We start from the raw sequence: 19,618 nt of genomic DNA on the forward strand, positions 1-19,618 counted from the left end.
AGTATGACAAGGATGCATGTTGCAATCTCCAGGGCAGCCGCTAAAGACTGATGGAGGAATGTATTCACCAATAAGCTGATAGAGGGGGAAAAGAGAATGGTAGAAATTGTTAAATAATCTAAAAGAAGGCAGAAAGGACAGAAAAAGAAAGGTCATGAGACAGCTGAGTAAAAAAGAATTAAGATGATAGAATTAAGATGATAAAATCAACTATATCAGTAATTAAATATAAAATGGACTGAATACTCCAAGTAGAAGACTAAGACTGTCACACTTTATCTTTTAAAATATCAGCTATATCCTGTCCACATGAGACTTACTTTAAATGTAAGTACCCAGAAAGTCTGAAGTAAAAAGATAGAAATAGATATACTATGCTAACGCAAATCAAAAGAAAGTTGAAGTAACTATATTATTATCAGACAAAAATAGACTTGAAGGGAAGAAGCATTACTCTGTATCAAGAAGGCATGTCATATGAAAAGGAGACAATTCACAGGAAGTTTCAGCATTTCTAAGTCTATGTGTACCCGATAACTTAGCTTCAACGTGAATAAGGCAACAATCCACAGAATTAAAAAGAATCTCACTAGACAAATCCACAGTCAGATGATAGACTTCAACACACTTCTCTCAACAGCTAATGGGATGAGCAGGCAAAACTGTGATAAGAATATAGAAGTTCTGAAAAACACAATGAATACAATCAACCTCATATACATACTTAGAAAACTAAAGGTCCATGATGGAGTACACGTTCTTTTCAAGTGCTTCTGGAACATTTACCAAAATTGTCTCTATGTTGGGTCATAATCCAAGCCTCAATATATTTTGAAGGATCAGTTGAAGTCATTTAGACTTCACAATGGAATCAACTTCAAAATCAGTAATAAGAGGTAAACTAGAAAATCCCAACTGTTTAGAAATTAAACAGTAAGCCATTGGAAAAAAGAAGAAATCACAAGGGAAATTATAAAATATTTTGAACTGAATGACAATGAAAATATGATAAACTGAAACTTGTATGATGTGGCTAAGCCTGCACCTAAAGGGCAATGGATAGCCATCAATTCATACATTAGAGAACTAAAGGCTGAAAAGCAATGATCTAACATTGTATCTCAAGAAATTAGAAAAAGAAAAGCAAATTAAATCCCAGTCAGGTAGAAGGAGGAAAACAATGGAGGTAACAGCAGAAATAAAGAAATATAAAACAAATACACAAGAGAAAAATAACAATAAAAGTAAAGTTGTTACTTTGAAAAGACAAAAATGACAGACCTCAACTTCTGCTTTTGGATAGGATGCAGTAATTCACAGCAAGCAAATATTCCCAATGAAAACAACGAGAAAAGCTCAATCAATTAAAAATAATAAAAAGGCATCAGAAAGCCATGAGAGACATGAGGTTTAAAGAGACCAAAATTCCAAGGTGGGAAGGACCGACCCTTCAGAGGCAAACCGAGGCTATGCAATTGCATTTTCCCTGGGAACAGCTGATGATTCTGGGAGTGGACTTTGGACTGAGAAATAGGCTTGGGCCCGGCAGAGGGCCACTCCAGCAGAGCTAGTTATGTGGTGCTGGAGTGGCAAACTTGGAGATGTGAGGGGACAGGCTTAAAGCATGACTGGTTTCCCCTTCTGGACATGTGCTGACCTCTGGAACTGCTCAGGGCTGGAGTCTAAGGACCTAAACTGAAAACTTTCAAAAGCAAGATGCAAGTCCCCACACAGTGGTACTTAGGAGACAAAGGCACACCTGGGAGGAAGGCCATGAGAACACAAAGGCAAAAACGAAGCCCTAGAGGTATGGTCAACTGACATTGAGGGTCTGCAACTGCCCCTGCCCTGGAGGAACTGGCCAGCTTGGGTGCAGCCAGAGGCCGAGAGAGTCCAGTTTTAGCCTCTGGCCGAGAGTTGTTGCCGGAAGATGCAGAAATAAATATAGACTTTTGATGGCTGTGTGGAGCTTGGACCAACAAAAATGAAGACGTGAGGGACCTCGAACACACAACTGGTCACCTCCTTAAGACATCTGCAAGATTAGGACGCTGTAAGGAACAGCTGTGAGATGCTCAAGGGTGTCTGTGGGGCTTGGTTTACATCGGGGTCCCTGTCCCTAGGTGAGTAAGACTGCGTGGGATTAGGAACTGATGGTAGAGGGTGGGGAAGGTGCCAGTTCCCCAGATGTGTGAGTTTGACCAGCACCCAGAGGGCATAAGGTGGTCTGCTGGAGGGAGGAAGGAAAGCTCACCTCCTACGAGGCAAGGTGAGATGCCCTTGCCTTCAAGCAGGTGCAGAAGCAAGGGGCTGAGGCTGCTAAGGGCCTGGGATGCTGGGCTGGGCCACTACAGACTCCTGCTTCCCTTACCCACGTCTCAGGGGCTCTGTTTGTGTTAGCTGATGAGCTCTGCAGCCCGTGTCTGTCTCCAGAGGCCTCTGCTGGGATGCCAGAAATAGGAACTAAGAATAACAGTGAGCTAAACAATGTTCAGTGTATTTACTGAGTATGAAGAATAACAGTTTCCCATTAGGAACAGCCAATTACAGGGAACTGGAATTGTAAAGCTGCCCTCAAATTCCTGATGAATGGAACAGTTTAGTTAGTCTAATTACACAATTAGGCTAATCTTGACTTATGTGTCCTTGGGTGTTTAGTCATTTTATGTTTCCCATGGGTCACTAGTCCCAAGCAATGAAACTCCTGCTTTATCCATGTTCCCCATGTGGCTTAGTCCTATTCCAAGTATGCAACAGGCACCCTCAAAATGTTTACTGAGGGGAAGGATAGCAGAGACTGTTGTACTTGCCTGCCTAATACATATTCTCTCCTTCTCCCATGGGGACAGAACCTTGCTTTTTCTGTAGTGTGCCCAGCCAAAAAGTTATATATATATATATATTTGTATTTATACTATTTCCCATTCTTCTATATAGATCAGTATGGCCATATAACACAGTCCTGGTCAATAAAATACAGGTGGAAGCTTACAATACATTACAATAAAATGTAAGTGGGAGGAGCTTCCAAGAAAGCCCATTAAAAAGGAAAGACTTCTATGGCTCAAGCCTTTTGCCCTTCCCTTTTCCCTTTCTTTATGCCTGAAACATGTGTGTGATGGCTGGTGTTCCAGCAGCTATCTTGCATACTTGAGGATAAGACCGGAAGAGTAAAAAGCTAGAAGCAACCTGGGTCTCTGAAGACACTGTAGAGCTGCTGCACTGGCCCAATACCAACAACCTCTGGACTCGTTGTTATAGGAAAAAAAACAGCTACTTTTTCAATTTAAGCCACTGTTTTGGGGGTTTGCTGCTAATTCGTCAAATGAAGGACAGGGAAAGGGGAAGAGAATGTATCTACAGAAGGAATATAAAGATTCTAGATTACCTTAAAACTCAAAAACAGTTTTCTTGCCACATTACCAGTTCTTGACTCATTATTTAAATAAATTGACACATTTAAAAATGCGTGATAGTCACAGGCTTTGCAGTGCAGTGGTCAGAGCAGTGAACTGGGAGAGGGGGATTTCCTGGGAGAAAGAATATGTGTTACAGGGTTGTTGTGAATGCTGGTTTAATGTATGATGCAAAGTACGCAGGCCAGGTCTAGTACAGTTCCAGAAATTCCTTTCCCCTCCACCAGTGGGAATTGTACACTTAACCATGAAACGCACATTGAGTTCATGAAAACCCCAACTGAGTTCATGAAAACCCCACTCCTCTGTCAGGGCTGTCAACTCAGTGTGGTGTCCCTGGTTACCCCACACTAACCAGAAACTCTGAGATCTCTTACACTCAAGAGAGAAAAAGGGGAAAGATCAATTATTAGTTAACAAATAGAATTTGTATAGCAGACAAAAACTTCCTGACCATGGGGGTGAAAACCAGTAACAGGGTCTCAGCAACGGCAATGCAGGGACTTGTGGACTCACTGGCCTGGAAGCCCGTGCCGGGCTCTGGATTCTATTCTTACGGCTCTCCCTCATACAGCCTGTGTAGCCAATCACTTCCCGCCCCCGCCACAGGGAAGGCGATGGCTGGTGAGAATAAATAATTAGCACTTCTCATTTAGAGTGCAAGGTATGCAGGCCAACGGCCAAGCGGTGCCTATGTTCAAACGATGAACAAGTGCATGGACACAGAATTGGGCGAGCGGGTACATGGGACTTAGATCTTCACTCCCAATTCCCCGGGCATGAAACCCTGCAGCCACTGCAGTACTAACTGGTGAGATAGAGATTTGGGAGAACAGAAGGGCAAGAACGTTGCCTCTCCACAACCGAAATGGTAGGAAGAAGTGAAGGGGCATTGTTATTGAAAGCAAAGTCCTTCCCACCAAACTCTGAGGCTAGATCCAACCTCAAAGCTGCCATCAATTATACCCAGCTAGCCTGAATTACACCCACCAAGCCGGTGTCACACCTAGCAAGGGTCTGAGGCTGATACAGACCAGCGTGGATTCAAATCCAAGTGCCTGAATAGCTTACCAGCTGAACAACGCTGAGCCACGATCTTAACTCCTAAGCTTTGGTCTCCTCATCTGTGAAATGAGCATAGTGTGATCTATACCTCACGGGGCTCCTACGAGGATTATAAATGAAGTATGTGAAGCAACTTCCCCAGTGCCTGCACGTTGGTGGGTCAGCGAATGCTGCGTGTAGTGAGGGCCAGCACCATGAGCATCACTGTTCCCATGATGGTTGGCGTTACCATGGTTGGCGTTATCATGGTTGGCGTTACCGTGGTTGGCGTTACCATGGTTGGCGTTACCAAGGTTGGCGTTACCATGGTTGGTGTTACCAAGGTTGGCGTTACCGTGGTTGGCGTTACCGTGGTTGGCGTTATCGTGGTTGGCGTTCCATGGTTGGCGTTATCATGGTTGGCGTTACCAAGGTTGGCGTTACCGTGGTTGGCGTTATCGTGGTTGGCGTTATCGTGGTTGGCGTTGCCATCGTGGCTATTATTACTGCTGTTATTACCATTGCGGAACTATCGTCATCATTTATACTTAAAGCTCTCTAAAGGAGGCGGCTTCAAAGGTTTCCTTTTGCCACTGAAGTTGGAAACCTTTAGCCTCTGGATGCCCTGCTTTACGTCTAATCTAAATTCTTGTTTCTTTCTACAGTAGAAGTCCATGATTTTTCCAGCTCTGACTTCACCAATAGTAGAGTCACTCTGATCTATAAATACTTTATTTAACAATGAAAACATTTATACAATGCTTTGAGGTTATCAGCTTATAGAGTTGAAATCTGGGTCCCTAGTAGACTGTTTATAATCACCCCACGGTTACTGATCTTCAAGTTAAATGGTTGGTCACGACAGGATGTTTCCAAAGGTTAAACCTAACAAGTCACTAGAAGGGAAACCAGTAGACTATTTGCCTAACTGTGTTCACAGGGAACTGACTGTTAGTCTCTTGAAATGACAACAAACGTCTTCCCCTGCATATCGGTCCTCTAGTGGCTTCTGTTTCCTTTCCCCACCACTGGCACATCTCGGGAAAGCCAGGAAACAGGGAGGCACCACCATGAAGCAAGGGCAGAACGACCATTCCTGTGGCTGCCCCTCAGGTCGGCTGGAATGCAGACAGTCAGGGGGCAGAGAAGGGAGCTAGGGTGGGTTTGCCACAGAGAGGTACAGGAACCAGCTTCGTGTTCAGGGATTCCAACGGGCTTCTGAAACACCTGCTTCCCTCACTCCTTAGGTTGCCACCTGAGTCCATTCAGGGCCTGCTGGGGATTCTAGTTACTCAAGTTCATCAAGTTCATCCGTTCATTCAGCAAACGCCTGCCGGGCCCTACTATGTGCCAGACACTTGGGATGCATCACTGTCCAAAAGAGATAACAATGTCTACCTTTGGAGCATACGTCTTAATGGAGGAGGACAAGCAAACAAGCAAAATAAAGAAATGAACTAAAGAACTGTAAGTACAATGTGGGTGGCAGTTGGTGACAGCACCGTGAAAAGAGAAATAGGGTAAAGGAGGTCACGGGGGTGGAGGTCAGGCCGTGCTCACCACGGGGACGTCCGACTCGGACCAAGGCTGGCAGGCGGTGAGGGGAGAGCAGGAGGCCGGTGTGGCTGCAGCGTACGGACAAGGGGGGCGGTGAGAGTTGGGGTCAGAGAGGTGATGGGTGGCTGGGTCGTGGGCCTTCTAGGACTCTGGTTTTTATACGAGTGATGGGGGGAGCCATTGGAGGGTCCCGAGCAGGCGTGGCCCGCTCTCACTGACTTGTTGGAGGGTCCCCCGGGCGGCTGAGCTGCGACTAAGCTGTAGCGAGCAAGGCAGGAGCAGGGGAGGGCGGGGGGGGGGGGGGCGCTGTAACAGCCCGGGAGAGGGCGGCTGGCTGGGAGCGGGGCTGGCGAGCAGGTGCTGTATCCTGGGGCGAGTTCAAGGGGCCGAGAGGCACGGGTGATGCACTGGACGTGGGTGTGAGAGAGAGAGGACAGTCAGGGAGGACTCCGAGACTCCAGGCCCGAATCACTGGCGAAGAGGCTGCCCCAGGCTGAGAACGGAGCAGCTGCTGGCCGAACTTTCGGGAGAGTGCTCTGGGGCAGGAACTAGCCACGTGAACGAGGGAGCCCCTGGCTCATCGACGGCCGACGAAGCCTAAGGTGGAAACCGCTCGGCTCAGCTGACGGACCTAAAGGTGCTCTCAGGTGAGCAGGTGAGAAGCTGGCCTCAGAGTCGCGGGTGTCAGTCCCAGCTTTGCTGCCACCTACGGCCCTTCTCGAAGGCAGCCGCTTTCCCCCTCTGGAAAGTCAGAGGCAGACGGGTTGATGCCTGATTTCCTGTGAACCTGTGAACTGACTCTGTGAATCAAGACCGCCGAGCGCCGTGGTCATTCGAGACTGTTGTGAGCCGGGGCCAGGACCGCTGCCAGGTGGCTCGGGGCTTGAGTCTAGGACCAGGCGCCCTGGGAGAGTTCCATGATGCCCCCATCGGAGTTAGCAGTGACTAATTATCAGCCCTGGTCCCCCAAACCGAAATCTAGGAACCATCCTTGAGTCTTTCCTCTCCCTTACCCATTACCCCCCTTTCTCCTCACCATGCCCCGTATGCTCGCAAACATCAGATCCTCCACTTGGTGTATTTTGTGTGGGGAAGGGGAGGTCTGGACTGTTTCGACAGCCATCTAATCCCATCCCTGTGCCTCCAGCCGGCTCCCTCATCCATCCATCCTCCACGCGGCCGCCGTCAGGAGGCTTGGAAATGAGATAGGAAAGAGGCTAATACAGCGCCTGGCATGGGGGCAGGCGCTAGATAATTGCAGCTACTAATATAATTGTTCTCTTCTTGGAAATACATTTCACTGCCTTCTTCTAAATTTGTCCACACGGACACTGCTACCTATTAGCTGCAATGCTCCTCTTAAAAATAGCTGAAGATGATTAGCTAGAGGGACCGTAATAGGAATTTTAAGCAATCATTTAAATTAGTTCCTGAGAAGTCTATGCAGAACCCTTCAAACGGAGTCCTTTCTGGCAGAACCTCGCCAGTTCCCACAAGCACATGCAAATCAGCACTCTGAGCCTCGCATTTTCCCTGCCAGGATTTTTCCCCACTTTCTGCAGGAACAAACCACAGCTCTGTTATCACAGCATGGCGGGGACCCCTTGCTGGCAGGGATGGGGGCCCGAGCAGCTTTGCTCCCGCCTGCATGCTGCCCCACCACACGCAGGGAGACAGGTACTCAGCGGATGGCCAAAGAATGCAACAGTGAACGCTGCGCTTGGAAAGTTTAACTGTCAAAAGCCGGCCACATCCACAACAAAAGCATGCTCTGAGAAAGTTGCCAAAGACATTTTTGGCCAGAAGAATCCTTTTCAATTGTTGAAAGATACCTAGAAATGAATCTGCTTTGCCCTGGAATAAAGCCTTAATGAAAACACTTAATGTCTATCCTTTAAAGCATGTTCGTATAAGAAAACGGCTGAACTTCTTCAGGAAAGGAGGAAACATAGAAACACAAAGAAACCCATTCTCCTACCTTCTTGAAGTCATGCACATTCATCTTGCCATCAGGCTCCTTGCTGAAGTCCAGAAATCGTTCTCTGAATGCTGGGTACGGCTGCCGTATACAGTTTTTGAGTTTTTCAATAAGCACATCCTTCGTCATATTCTCGGTCACAGCACTTTTACTCTCAGTGGGCTTGGCTCTAAAATCACAAGCAGGCAACAGATGCAGCAACACACTTCCTGTAGACCTCACCCATGTACGCTTCAACCCAGGACAACAAGGGGGTTTACCATCCCCTTTTCACAAAGGAGGAAAGAGATGCTGAGGTCGATGGAGTGACCTGGGGACTTCTTACACACCCATGGCTTGCACGTTCAGAGACAGGCCAGCAGCACTGTGTCAGGTAAAGCTCTGCCTGAGATGCCAGCACGTGGCAGCAGGCCAGGGTGGGGAGCTTCAGAGAAGGGGCTGCTGTCATCCTTGTGCTAAGATTTTCAGCTGTGCTTTGAGCTGGCTGAATGTGGTGTGTGACTGGGAAGACATGGCCGAAAAAAGATATTTTTGTGAACTGGGAAAATGAAAAGTCAGAGCCTATTATAGGCCTTACATTAAATAGGCTGTTTTGTGGTAACTAGATCAAAGAGGCCATCAAACAGCCGTGGGAAGGAAGGGACGTCCACAGTTAAACCAAGCTGATTCACAAAATCAACTTAATTTATAAAAGACAGATCTTACGTGATGTGCTCTGGGTCTGAGCATGAGAATGTACGTGTCATCGAAGGATAATTATTCTTCAGCTCTCCAGAAGTCTCCTGGACCCCGTTTTGACAACCATGAGATAGTCCTGGAGAACAGAGTTCTACTCCTTTCCTGCTGCTTCTGTCGGCTTTAGGAGCTCTCCAGGAATGCCCACATTTTATGAAATGCTTAATTGCTATTACTTCTTTCACTGGTTTTTAGGAGGCAGACATATCTCATCAGAGAATATTTAACCTTTCTCTTAAAATACCATCTTTCTGCCCATTCATAAAGCAGGTACTACTGAAGTGCCCAGATACTCAAATTTCATTAGCATAGCATTAAAATATTCCCAGTGCTCTACACTTAAGAAGTTTTTAAAGGGGATATGACAACGTGAAGCTGGCTGAATAGTTCTACATTGTACCTCTCCTTATGGATTTTTTATAAGCTATGAACAAGCAAGTTAAAATAATATCTTTTCATTAGATGAAACCTATATTTTTCAAAATGAAGAAGAGCTCGAATATTCATCAGTCTGACTTTTAATAGATTTACTAAGTATGTTTTTTGTTACAATTCAGTTTGGCAATCATTTAAATAATTCTATCATTCATGTTAGAAAATGTTAACCAGTTTAACGAGTATATTTTGCAATAAATATTTAACAGTGGTAAGGAATCTAAGTTTCTGGAGAAGAATAAGTGTGAACGCAGGTACGTAATAGTTGAGAGGCAGGCGGGTTCTCTGGGAGTTGAAAGTCCCGGGTCCTTCCCGCAGGATGAGCACCATGCTTGTGAATAACCCGAGGTAAGTCCCCAAATCTCTTAGGTCTCAGTGCTTTCAATTCTAGAATTAATAGGTCAATGCAGTAATTCCTAAGATCTCTGCTGCTTGCTCTAAAACTCCCTGACTTTAATCACTGTTTTTACAGTTTGCCATCTTTCTTATTTAGATCATAAAATATTTAAATACTCAGTCAACAAATATTTATTAACTATCTACACTGCAATAGGCACAGTGGGGTTTTGTTTGTTTGTTTTGGTTTTTTTTGTGGTACATGGGCCTCTCACTGCTGTGGCCTCTCCCGTTGCAGAGCACAGGCTCCGGACGCGCAGGCTCAGCGGCCATGGCTCACGGGCCCAGCCGCTCCGCGGCATGTGGGATCTTCCCGGACCGGGACACGAACCCGCGTCCCCTGCATCGGCAGGCAGACTCCCAACCACTGTGCCACCAGGGAATCCTGGCACAGTGGTTTTAATGAACGCTTTCATTTTGCTTTATTTTACGTCTCAGAAAGATCTGGCTGCTGCCGCTCCCCTTTTTGAAGATGTTCATTTAACAGCTGATCCTTTGGAACAGGAACTGGAGAGACAGTGGGTGGGCCATTAATTCCTAGGCATGCCAAAAGTTTCTTGTAAAGGATTCTTCCTGAAGCAATATCCTGAAACTTATTGCAGAGTCTGAATTTCAAAACTAATTAGAACACACCCATTAGAATGGGGAAAAGAAGACTGACCCTACCAAGTGCCACAAAGGTTGAGGGTCACTATGACCCTCCCCCACTGCTGGTGGGATGCAAAATGCTGCAGCCACTTTGGAAGATGCTTTGGCAACTGAATAGCCACTTACCAGAGGAACCAGCTGTTCCAGCCCTAGGCGCTTAGCCGAAAGAATAAAAACGTACGTCTACACAGAGACGTGTAATACATGTGGCTTTATCTGTAATAGCAAAAACTGGTAACAAACCAAATGTCCATCAACAGGTGAATGGATCCACAAAGTGGGGTAAGGCCATGAAACAGAATTCTACTCGGCAACGACCAAGAACCACACAACAACGTGAGTGAACCACAAAATCATTACGCTTGGTGAATAAGGCCTAACAAAAAAAGAGAACATCTTGTAGCCTTCCATTTATAGAAGATCCTAGAAGATGCAAAGTCATCTGTAGTGACATGGTGCTAGGTGGGTGGAAGAGATGAATTGCAAAAGGGCACAAGAAAGCTTCAGGGGGAATGAAAAAGTTCGGTATCTGGATTGACAGCGTGTGATGGGTTCACAGAGATATATACACATGATGGATTTCCTCAAATTATATTATTTAAATATGAGTAGTTTATTGTCTGTAAGAATACTGCAATAAAGATATAATAAATGTAAAATAAAGAAAAAATTTCGTGAGAAATTTGGTATGGAATTATGGAAGTACTTTATTGGAATTTGGGGATATGCAAATATTTGAGAAAAACATAGGAAACCACTAATATGGCAGGATCTTTTTCTTTTCCAACATTTTGTTTGTTAATATTTTTCTAATCATAAACGTTGTACGTGCTCATTGTTGCAAACTTGGTAAAGGCTGAGACCCAAGAAAAAATTCCACAGATCCGTTAAAATGCACAAGGCTTAGAGCACAGTAGGTGTGGGCGTGAGCCCTGGATTCTGCCTCCCGGGGTCTGGATATCGGCTCCATGACTGAAGGCGCGATTCACGAGGTCTGGTCCGCGGACACTTCCCCGGCACAGTGAGGCCACGACTCTTTTCACATGAATACACGCTGTCATTTGTCTCTTCCGCCCTGAGTCTCTGGTGCGTGTACAGCGGACCTTCCAGAGGCTGCAAGGCATGTGATCATTCCTTGCTCCGACCGCTGGTGGAGTGTGTGCTCGTGTGGGCTGCGCTCACTAACATGGTCTGAAGCTGCAGAAGCGTGTAGGGTTTCCATGAGGAGCTGGAGTGAGCTTTCAGAGCTCAGCTCAGTTTTTTTTTTTTTTTTTTTACATCTTTATTGGAGTACAGTTGCTTTACAATGGTGTGTCAGTTTCTGCTTTATAACAAAGTGAATCAGTTATACATATGTTCCCATATCTCCTCCCTCCTGCATCTCCCTCCCCCCCACCCTCCCTATCCCACCCCTCCAGGTGGTCACAAAGCACCAAGCTGATCTCCCTGTGCTATGCGGCTGCTTCCCACTAGCTATCTGTCTTACGCTTGGTAGTGTGTATGTGTCCATGCCACCCTCTCGCCTCGTCCCGGCTTACCCTTCCCCCTCCCCGTGTCCTCAAGTCCGTGCTCTAGGAGGCCTGCGTCTTTATCAGATCAGCTTCTTTACAGCACTTTACTAGCTCCTTATAAGCTCGTGTTGTTTATCCCTGCTCTAATTTCTGCAACCTCTTTATTATCCAATAAATCCTTATTTTGAAATCCCGAAGTTTTTCCTGAGCCTACAGGGGAACACAAGTAGTAAGTGCACTCTCATTTTCTGCAATGACAGGTTAAATGCCTCAGCTTTCGCTTCTCATACAGTAAGTACTGGCAGACACACTTCATACAACAGAAACCCTTTGAGGTCCTCGATAACTTTTAGGAGCATCAAAGGGTCGAGCAGCTCTGACCTGGGACACGTGACCCTTTCTATGCTTCAGTCTCCTTGTCTATAAAATGCACATAATGAAAGTCCCCACCTCAGAGGATTACTGTACTGTAAAACTTCCATAAGAGGATCCACGTAAAGCTGTTAGCACTGGGCTGGCCGGCTGCATGTATCTGTGCTCAATAAACCACAGCTGGGATGCCAGGATCACAATATCATGATGACATGCATGTAGCCAGCGGTCAGAGCATGAGCTCCAAACTACGCTTTACTCAGTAAGTGCCAGCAATTGTTAAAATTGCTTCAGTAATACTCTGTGATGAGCACTGTGTTAAGTATTACAGCCACAACTGTGAGAAAACCAAAGCAATGCCTGCCTCATGGAGCTGCAAGAGGCTGGGAAAACGCTCATTCTGAACCGAGGGAACAGATCACCGAAAAGCCCAGAGGCAACAGAGAGCCTGGTGTTCTCAGGAAATAGGAAGCCAGTCAGCCCAGCTGAGCTGGGACCTGCAGGAACAGCCGCCGCACACGAGAGCTTCCCACGGGCTTGAGACTGGCTGAGAGGCTTCATGCCTATTACCTCATTTGGTCCTGACCACAACTCTCTAAGCAACATTTGCAGGAGGGAAGAGGCTCAGGACTTGCCCGAGTTCACAGCTAGCTCGGGCCGAGCTGGGGTTTGAACCCAGGCAGTCTGGCTGCAGAGCGCGAGCTCTGGGGAGGCTTTTTTCTTTTTTTAATTAATTAATTAATTTTATTTATTTACTTTTGGCTGCGTTGGGTCTTCGTCGCTGCATGCGAGCTTTCTCTAGTTGCGGCGAGTGGGGGCTACTCTTTGTTGCGGTGCGTGCGCTTCTCATTGTGGTGGCTTCTCATGTTGCAGAGCACGGGCTCTAGGCGTGCGGGCTTCAGTAGTTGTGGCACTCAGGCTCAGTAGTTCTGGCACGTGGGCTCAGCAGTTGCGGTACACGGCTTTAGTTGCTCCACAGCATGTGGGATCTTCCTGGACCAGGTCTCGAACCCGTGTCCCCTGCATTGGCAGGCGGATTCTTAACCACTGAGGCACCAGGGAAGCCTCTCTGGAGAGGTTTGAGGATCCTGGCGGGCTGGGAAGCCACGCTCTGTTAAAGCATCTGGTATTTCCCTAATGGCAAGAGGACACCCAAATGCTTCAAGCAGGGTTTTAACGTGATCGTCTTTGCAGTTTAGACAAAGACTGGCTACGTAATGGAGAAGAGAATATGGGGGCTTCCATCTCAAATACCCAATTGCCCACACAACCAATTCACTTAAGTTCACTCATTCATTCATTCATTCATTCCGTCGCTTGACATTAAGACGCCCTGTCCACGAGCTGGGTACGGTTCCACTGCTAGGTACTGGGACTTTGGGAGTGAAGAGACAAAGTCCCTGAGCTTTACATCCTTGGTGGGTGGCACAGGCAATAAACATCAACAAATGACAAGAGCCATGAAAACTGGAGCCGGGTGACAGGTAGAGAGTACCTGGGAGGTGGGGTGGAGGGGAGGTGGAGAAGGAGGTGAATAGAGTGACCTGTCACTCTGGGTGGTGGGGTGCCACCAATCTCCTCTCCAGGTTAACATGTCCAAAATGGAACTTCTGATTGTCAGCCCTGAAACTCCCCCAGCTCAGGTGACAATCCTGAGTACCCAGATGCTCAAGCCGGAAGCTGGGGCTCATCCTCGCTTCCTTCCCACCCCACCTCAATGCACGCCCCTGGCCGTCCAAACGCACCCTGAACCTCCACGTGCCATCGGTGGGGGTGGGGGGCTGGCGGTTCTTGTTACATCAAGCTGATTTCCGAAGGAGCTTTATCATTTACACGCCCACAAGGCACACATGGGAGGACCAGTTTCTCCACCTCCCTGCTCTATCTTTTAACGTGTTTGCAAACTTACAATCCTTTTACTTCAAGTGATATCTAACGCAGTTCGTATTTCCTTCTACTTATTAACCTATATTTTAAAGCGACAGCAAGTCTCAGGCTCGGGGTCCTTGGCAGATAGAGGCATCTCATTAGGATTTAATCATATTTTTTTCATGAAATGCAGTCTTAGTGTAACCTCTTTATAGCAAGTAAGGATGTTTTTACATGTATGGTGGTAAGAAAAGCCTTTAAAAAAATTAATATACTTCAGAAAAAGAGGAGTTGATATAAAGAAAATAAAATGTACTCAGGTAGAACATGAATGCCCAAAGTTTGGGCGACATCTTCCTTTTTATGGACAAGTAAACAGAGACCCCCAAGAGGTTCCCCTCTCTTGCCCCTTGGAAGTTGCAGTTTCCCAGGGTTCCTATTCCTTCTCCAACCTTCCCCTCAGCTGATGATCTCACCTCCCCCTGCACCGAGGAAACAGAAGTCCGGAGGGCGGGACTCCTAGGTTAGCGCCCATGCCCGCCCCTCTTCCTGGCCTGGCTCCATCTATCAACACTTTTTCTCTCCAGCCTCTGGCTTTCCACTAACTTCTCCCAGCCCACAGACAAGCACAAAGCCTGTCTGTGAAGCAGGTGAACCCTTTCTCAGCACTGCATCCTCCACTCCACAAGCACCCCTGGCACCTGCTGGGGGGTCCTCCCGCCCCTCCCAGCCCTGGCCCCTGCTCAGCCCACCTGCTTCCCGTGCGACCTGGCTGGCCTCCTCCTGCCCCGTTAGCCCCAGGCACCGCCCTTCCTGTCCCCTTGCCCCAACCTTCTCGGCCTCCTTTGCTGCTGGACCAGCCAGGGCCCTGGTTGTCTGGTGCTCTGCCAGGTCCCACCTGCAGCCCTCTCACCTCAGACGGTCCCCCATCCATCCCGGACAAATGCTTGCTGAACGAATGAACCAACCGTCGGTGTGAGGACGCTGGAGTCTCATCACGGCCCAGACTCCTCTCTGAGCCCCACAGCCTCCTGGAGATTTTCCCGTGTTTTCACCCCGACTGGCTGACTCCTTCTCTGTTCTCTCACTGGCCAGCAGCCCCTGGCATCATTGCAGACTCCTTTCCCTCCTCTGCCATCAGCCTCCCGGTCCAGAGTCACCAGGTCTGTCCTTCTACTGCCCAGACCTATCCCAAAGCAGTCGCCCCCTGCAGTCCTCTGCCGCCCCCTCCTTTCAAGCCCCTTCTTTCCCTCTCTCCCCATTATGTCTGCTCCCCTCACCGGAGCCAGAGCAATCTTTATCAACTATGTTTCAGGTCACTTTAAGTCAATGTAATGTAAAGAAAAACAATAAATAAGACTTTTAACGTTCCAGTTGGAAGGAATGAGAGAATCGCTGTGATTCCCCTGGATTTCCACCCACAGTGATCTCCCAGATCACTGCCCACACGCTGGGAAACACCGGCCCCCGTCCCTGAGGCCGTGCAGCTCTGAGTCCTGGGACAGCAGCAAGTGGGTGGCAGGTGGCGTGTCGGGGGCGTCATCCCCTGCAGAGCGCCGGCTCGGCCTGCAGGTTGTCAAGGTCATCTGCCCCAAGGGGTGAGCCCCTCCGTGTGGAGGCTGAAAGGGACACCAGGCAGGGGACCCCTGGGACCTTCAGGACACCGTTCTCTTCTTTCTCTAATATCCCTGTCCCCCCACCCCTGCCCCCCAGCTTCAGCTCATCCACCACAAATTTAGTTTTAAACTAAAACGAAAGAAAAGTATAATTCAAGTTACCATTTATGGGCTGGCTGATCATAGCCAGACACCCTGGGAGGTTAAATGGCACAACGATTAAGAGCATAGGAGTCATGCAGACCAGAGGTAGAACCCAGGCTCCATTGACTAGCTGTGTGACGCCAAGGAGGTGCTTAACGTCTCCAGGCCTCCATTTCCTTATCCACGAAAGGAATTGTCATAGCTGCCCTACACGCTTGTGGTGAGGACTGCATGACAGCATATATGCCAGACTTTCAACCAACGCCCGATGCTCAGTACAGACTCCATACATAGGAGCTATTATCAGCACTACCTACTAACATGGCAAAAAAAAAATACGTAGAAAAAGGTTTAAAACTGTAAAACAGACTTTATGGAAAACACGGCATGAATTAATTTCGTTACCAGAAAACTTACTTTACTAAATGCTCGGTTGTTAAAAATGGGCAGAAAACGTGCATGATTTTCTTGAAGTTATTTCGCCCAATGAGCCCTGTGTCTCCAAGGTCATGTGACCGCAGCATATTATAGAAAACTTGTAGATTCCTGGAAATGGAGTCACGAACAATTTCTTCCACCTAACAGAAAAAACAAACGTATTTACCAAGCTGCACGTTTGTAACCTGGGGTGGTAGCATCTTGGGGCCACATAGGAAAGCGTTACTTACCGAATCCCAAGCCAGGAAGAGAGGTGCCTTGGTGTCTTTACAGGAGGATGTTTTGCTTAGCTAATTGGGAAAGAGAAAATATATACAGACAAATCACTCATAAAGGCAGTAGGAGCTCTGGAGGCAGGTGGACTTGGATTGGCAGCTTTGTCCCTGATTATTAGCCAATAGCTTTAGATCTTGAGAAGTGAGTTTGCTCCCCACCCCCAATCCCCATCTGGAAATGGGGTAATAACATTTAACTTGTGCTTATTTTTAAGAAGTACAGGAAACATGAAAAAATCCATCACCTAGAAATCAAATAAATGCAAAGTGAAAGAATAATGAGATGACATTTTTGCCTATCAGAATGGCAGAAATAAAAAAGGAAGCAAACTGCTAGTGTTGAAAATGGATAACATCAGACAATTTGATAATCTACAGCCTCTAGAGTAACAGTGACTGTCTCTGGGGAGTGGCTGGGGACAGAGGTAGAGGGAAAACTCACTTCCACTGTATTCCCTTCTGCATCTTTTGCATTTTGTACTTCATATATATATTCAACTTTTAAAATAATTAAAACATTAAAAAAAATATATAAAATTTTTATTCCATTTCTGGAAATTTATACTAAAGAAATTATCATAGGATGATTTAAAAAAGGAGGCAATACAATATTCCTTGCAGCAAAATTTATAAAAGGAAGAAAAATGAACCACCAGATTATAAGAGCAGGGAATACGCTGCATCTTTTAATATTACATAGCAGAATTTTTACTGACACTAAGGGTTAACAATACATTAATCAATGACAAACTAAAAAGTCACTAATTATATGGTCTCATTTTAAAATAAAATAGATACTATATATGAAAGTATACATATATCCAGTTCATCAAATTATATACATTACATATGTACAGTTTTTATATATCAATTATACCTCAGTAAAGCTGCAAAAAATCATATGCCTGTGTAGGTATAAAGGTTTGGAAGAATATGCAACAAAGTATAAGAGTGAGTAACAATGTAACACAATTCCTCAATGTTAGAATTAGCAGTGATCTTAAGTTTCTTCTATTTGCATATCTCTTCCTTCTAACGTTTCTAATTCACTTGTTTATATTAACATTCACTCAACAAACTGCTTTGTGAGTGCTGCTGGCACTGGGCTATGCCTGTGGGTACAATGGGCAGTAAAACCAGAAAGGCCTCCCTCCGCCTTTTCACTACCACCAACCTCATCACTTACATAAATGTACAATTACTTAGAAAAAATTTCAGCCATGCTGCATAAAGAAAACATTATGAGCAAAATACCGTGAGGCAAATTTCTTCCCCCAGAATAAAAAATTACCAATAAGTAAATTGAATATCAAAACTGAGAGAAAATGGGCTTCCCTGGTGGCGCAGTGGTTGAGAATCTGCCTGCCAATGCAGGGGACACGGGTTCGAGCCCTGGTCTGGGAAGATCCCACATGCCACGGAGCGACTGGGCCCGTGAGCCACAACTACTGAGCCTGCGCATCTGGAGCCTGTGCTCCGCAACAAGAGAGGCCGCCATAGTGAGAGGCCCGCGCACCGCGATGAAGACTGGTCCCTGCTCACCGCAACTAGAGAAAGCCCTCGCACAGAAACGAGGACCCAACACAGCCCAAAATTAATTAATTATTTAAAAAAAAAAAAAAAAACTGAGAGAAACTGTTTACTGGAAAAGCAGGGGAAATAAAGAACCCTACCTCTTCATAGGGAGATATTGTGAATACCAGTGTGACCAAAGACTTGTGAAGTAATAAAGCCATGTATAAATGTCAACTATGACTTTGGGGTCCAAGATCTGAAAAGGATATAAGGTCCTCTTGGAGAAAATTAAGTAATTTAGAGGATATGTGCAGGGCACTTTTTGGTTTGGGAGTGACAATTGTTTAACGTCCAAATGGGAATCACTGACAACTAATATTTATAATTTTCAGTAAATTTATCAACGATCACCACTATCTAATTCCAGAATATTTTCATCACCCCGAAGAAACCTTGTGCCCATTTGTACTCGTTCTCCATTTCCATCTCTATCCTAAGGCAACGAATCTACTTTCTAACTCTCTGCATTCGCTTTTTTCTGGATATTTCATGTAAACAGAATCATACAGTGTATGCCTCGTATGCACCTTCCGTCTGGCTTCTATCACCTACTGTAATGGTTCTGAGATCCATCCACGTGCTGCGTGGATCGGTATTTTGTTCCTCTTTATTCCTGATATTACTATTCCACTGTATGATAGGGCACATTTTGTTTACCTTGTCATAAGCTGATGAACATTTTGATTGTTTCCAGTTTAGAAATTATGAAGAATGTTACTATGGACTCTTGCACACAAGCCTTTGTGTGGACACCTGTTTCTATTTCTCTTGCACAGATACCTAGGAGTGGAACTGCTGGGTCATGTGGTAAATTTCCACTGAAATTTTTAAGAAACTACTATGTTGTTTTCCACAGCAGTTGCACCATTTTCCATCCCCACCTGCAGTGTACGAGTTCCATCTCCACAATCTCGCCAACACTTACTGCCGTCTGTCTTTCTGATAGTAGCCATCCTGGAGGGTGTGAAGTGATATATCTCATTGTGGTTTTGATTTGCATTTCCCTGATGACGAATGACGTTGAGCATCTTTTCATGTGCTATTTGGCCACTCCTATGTATTCTTTGGTGAAATGTCTATTAAAATCTCTTGCCCATTTAAAAAATCAGGTTGTCTTCTTATTGAGTCCTAAGGGTTCTCATATATTCTAGATACAAGTCCTTTACCAGATATATAATTTACATATATTTTCTCTCAGTCTGTCTTTAATTGTATCTTCTGAAGCACAAAAGTTTTAAATTCTGATTAGTCCAATTTACAGATTTTGTTCTTTTATGGATCATGCTTTTAGTGTCACATCTAAGAAATATTTGCCTAACACGAGGTCACAAAGATTTACACATATGTCTTCTTCTAAGACTTTTACCGTTTTAGCTCTTATATTTAGGTCTATCGTCCATTTTCAGTTAACTTTTGTATATGATGTAAAGAAAATGTCTAAATTCATCTTTTTGCCTATGGATATCCAATTGTCTCAGCACCATTTGTTGAAAAGATTATCCTTTCTCCTACTGAATTGGTTGAAAATTAATTGACCATAAATGGAAGTGTTTATTTCCATACTCACAATTATGTTCTGTCAACCACTAAGTCTATCCTATGCCAGTAC

General features: G+C 45.7%; 1 protein-coding gene across 1 annotated transcript in view; it reads right to left on the minus strand.

The window, feature by feature from the left end:
- LOC113620356 (EF-hand calcium-binding domain-containing protein 6-like) overlaps positions 1-19,618 on the minus strand; it is a 105,782-nt gene that overhangs the window by 19,287 nt on the left and 66,877 nt on the right. The window contains exons 8-10 of the mRNA XM_027106025.1: positions 16,390-16,449; positions 16,139-16,299; positions 7,996-8,164 (exon numbers count right to left, since the gene is read on the minus strand). Coding sequence (XP_026961826.1) covers positions 7,996-8,164; positions 16,139-16,299; positions 16,390-16,449 — 390 coding nt within the window. The remainder of the gene's footprint in view (positions 1-7,995; positions 8,165-16,138; positions 16,300-16,389; positions 16,450-19,618) is intronic.

This window comes from Aethalodelphis obliquidens, unplaced genomic scaffold (genome assembly GCF_003676395.1).
Source record: "Aethalodelphis obliquidens isolate GAN/ISIS:26980383/991018 unplaced genomic scaffold, ASM367639v1 scaffold8, whole genome shotgun sequence".
NCBI classification, from domain to species: domain Eukaryota; kingdom Metazoa; phylum Chordata; class Mammalia; order Artiodactyla; family Delphinidae; genus Aethalodelphis; species Aethalodelphis obliquidens.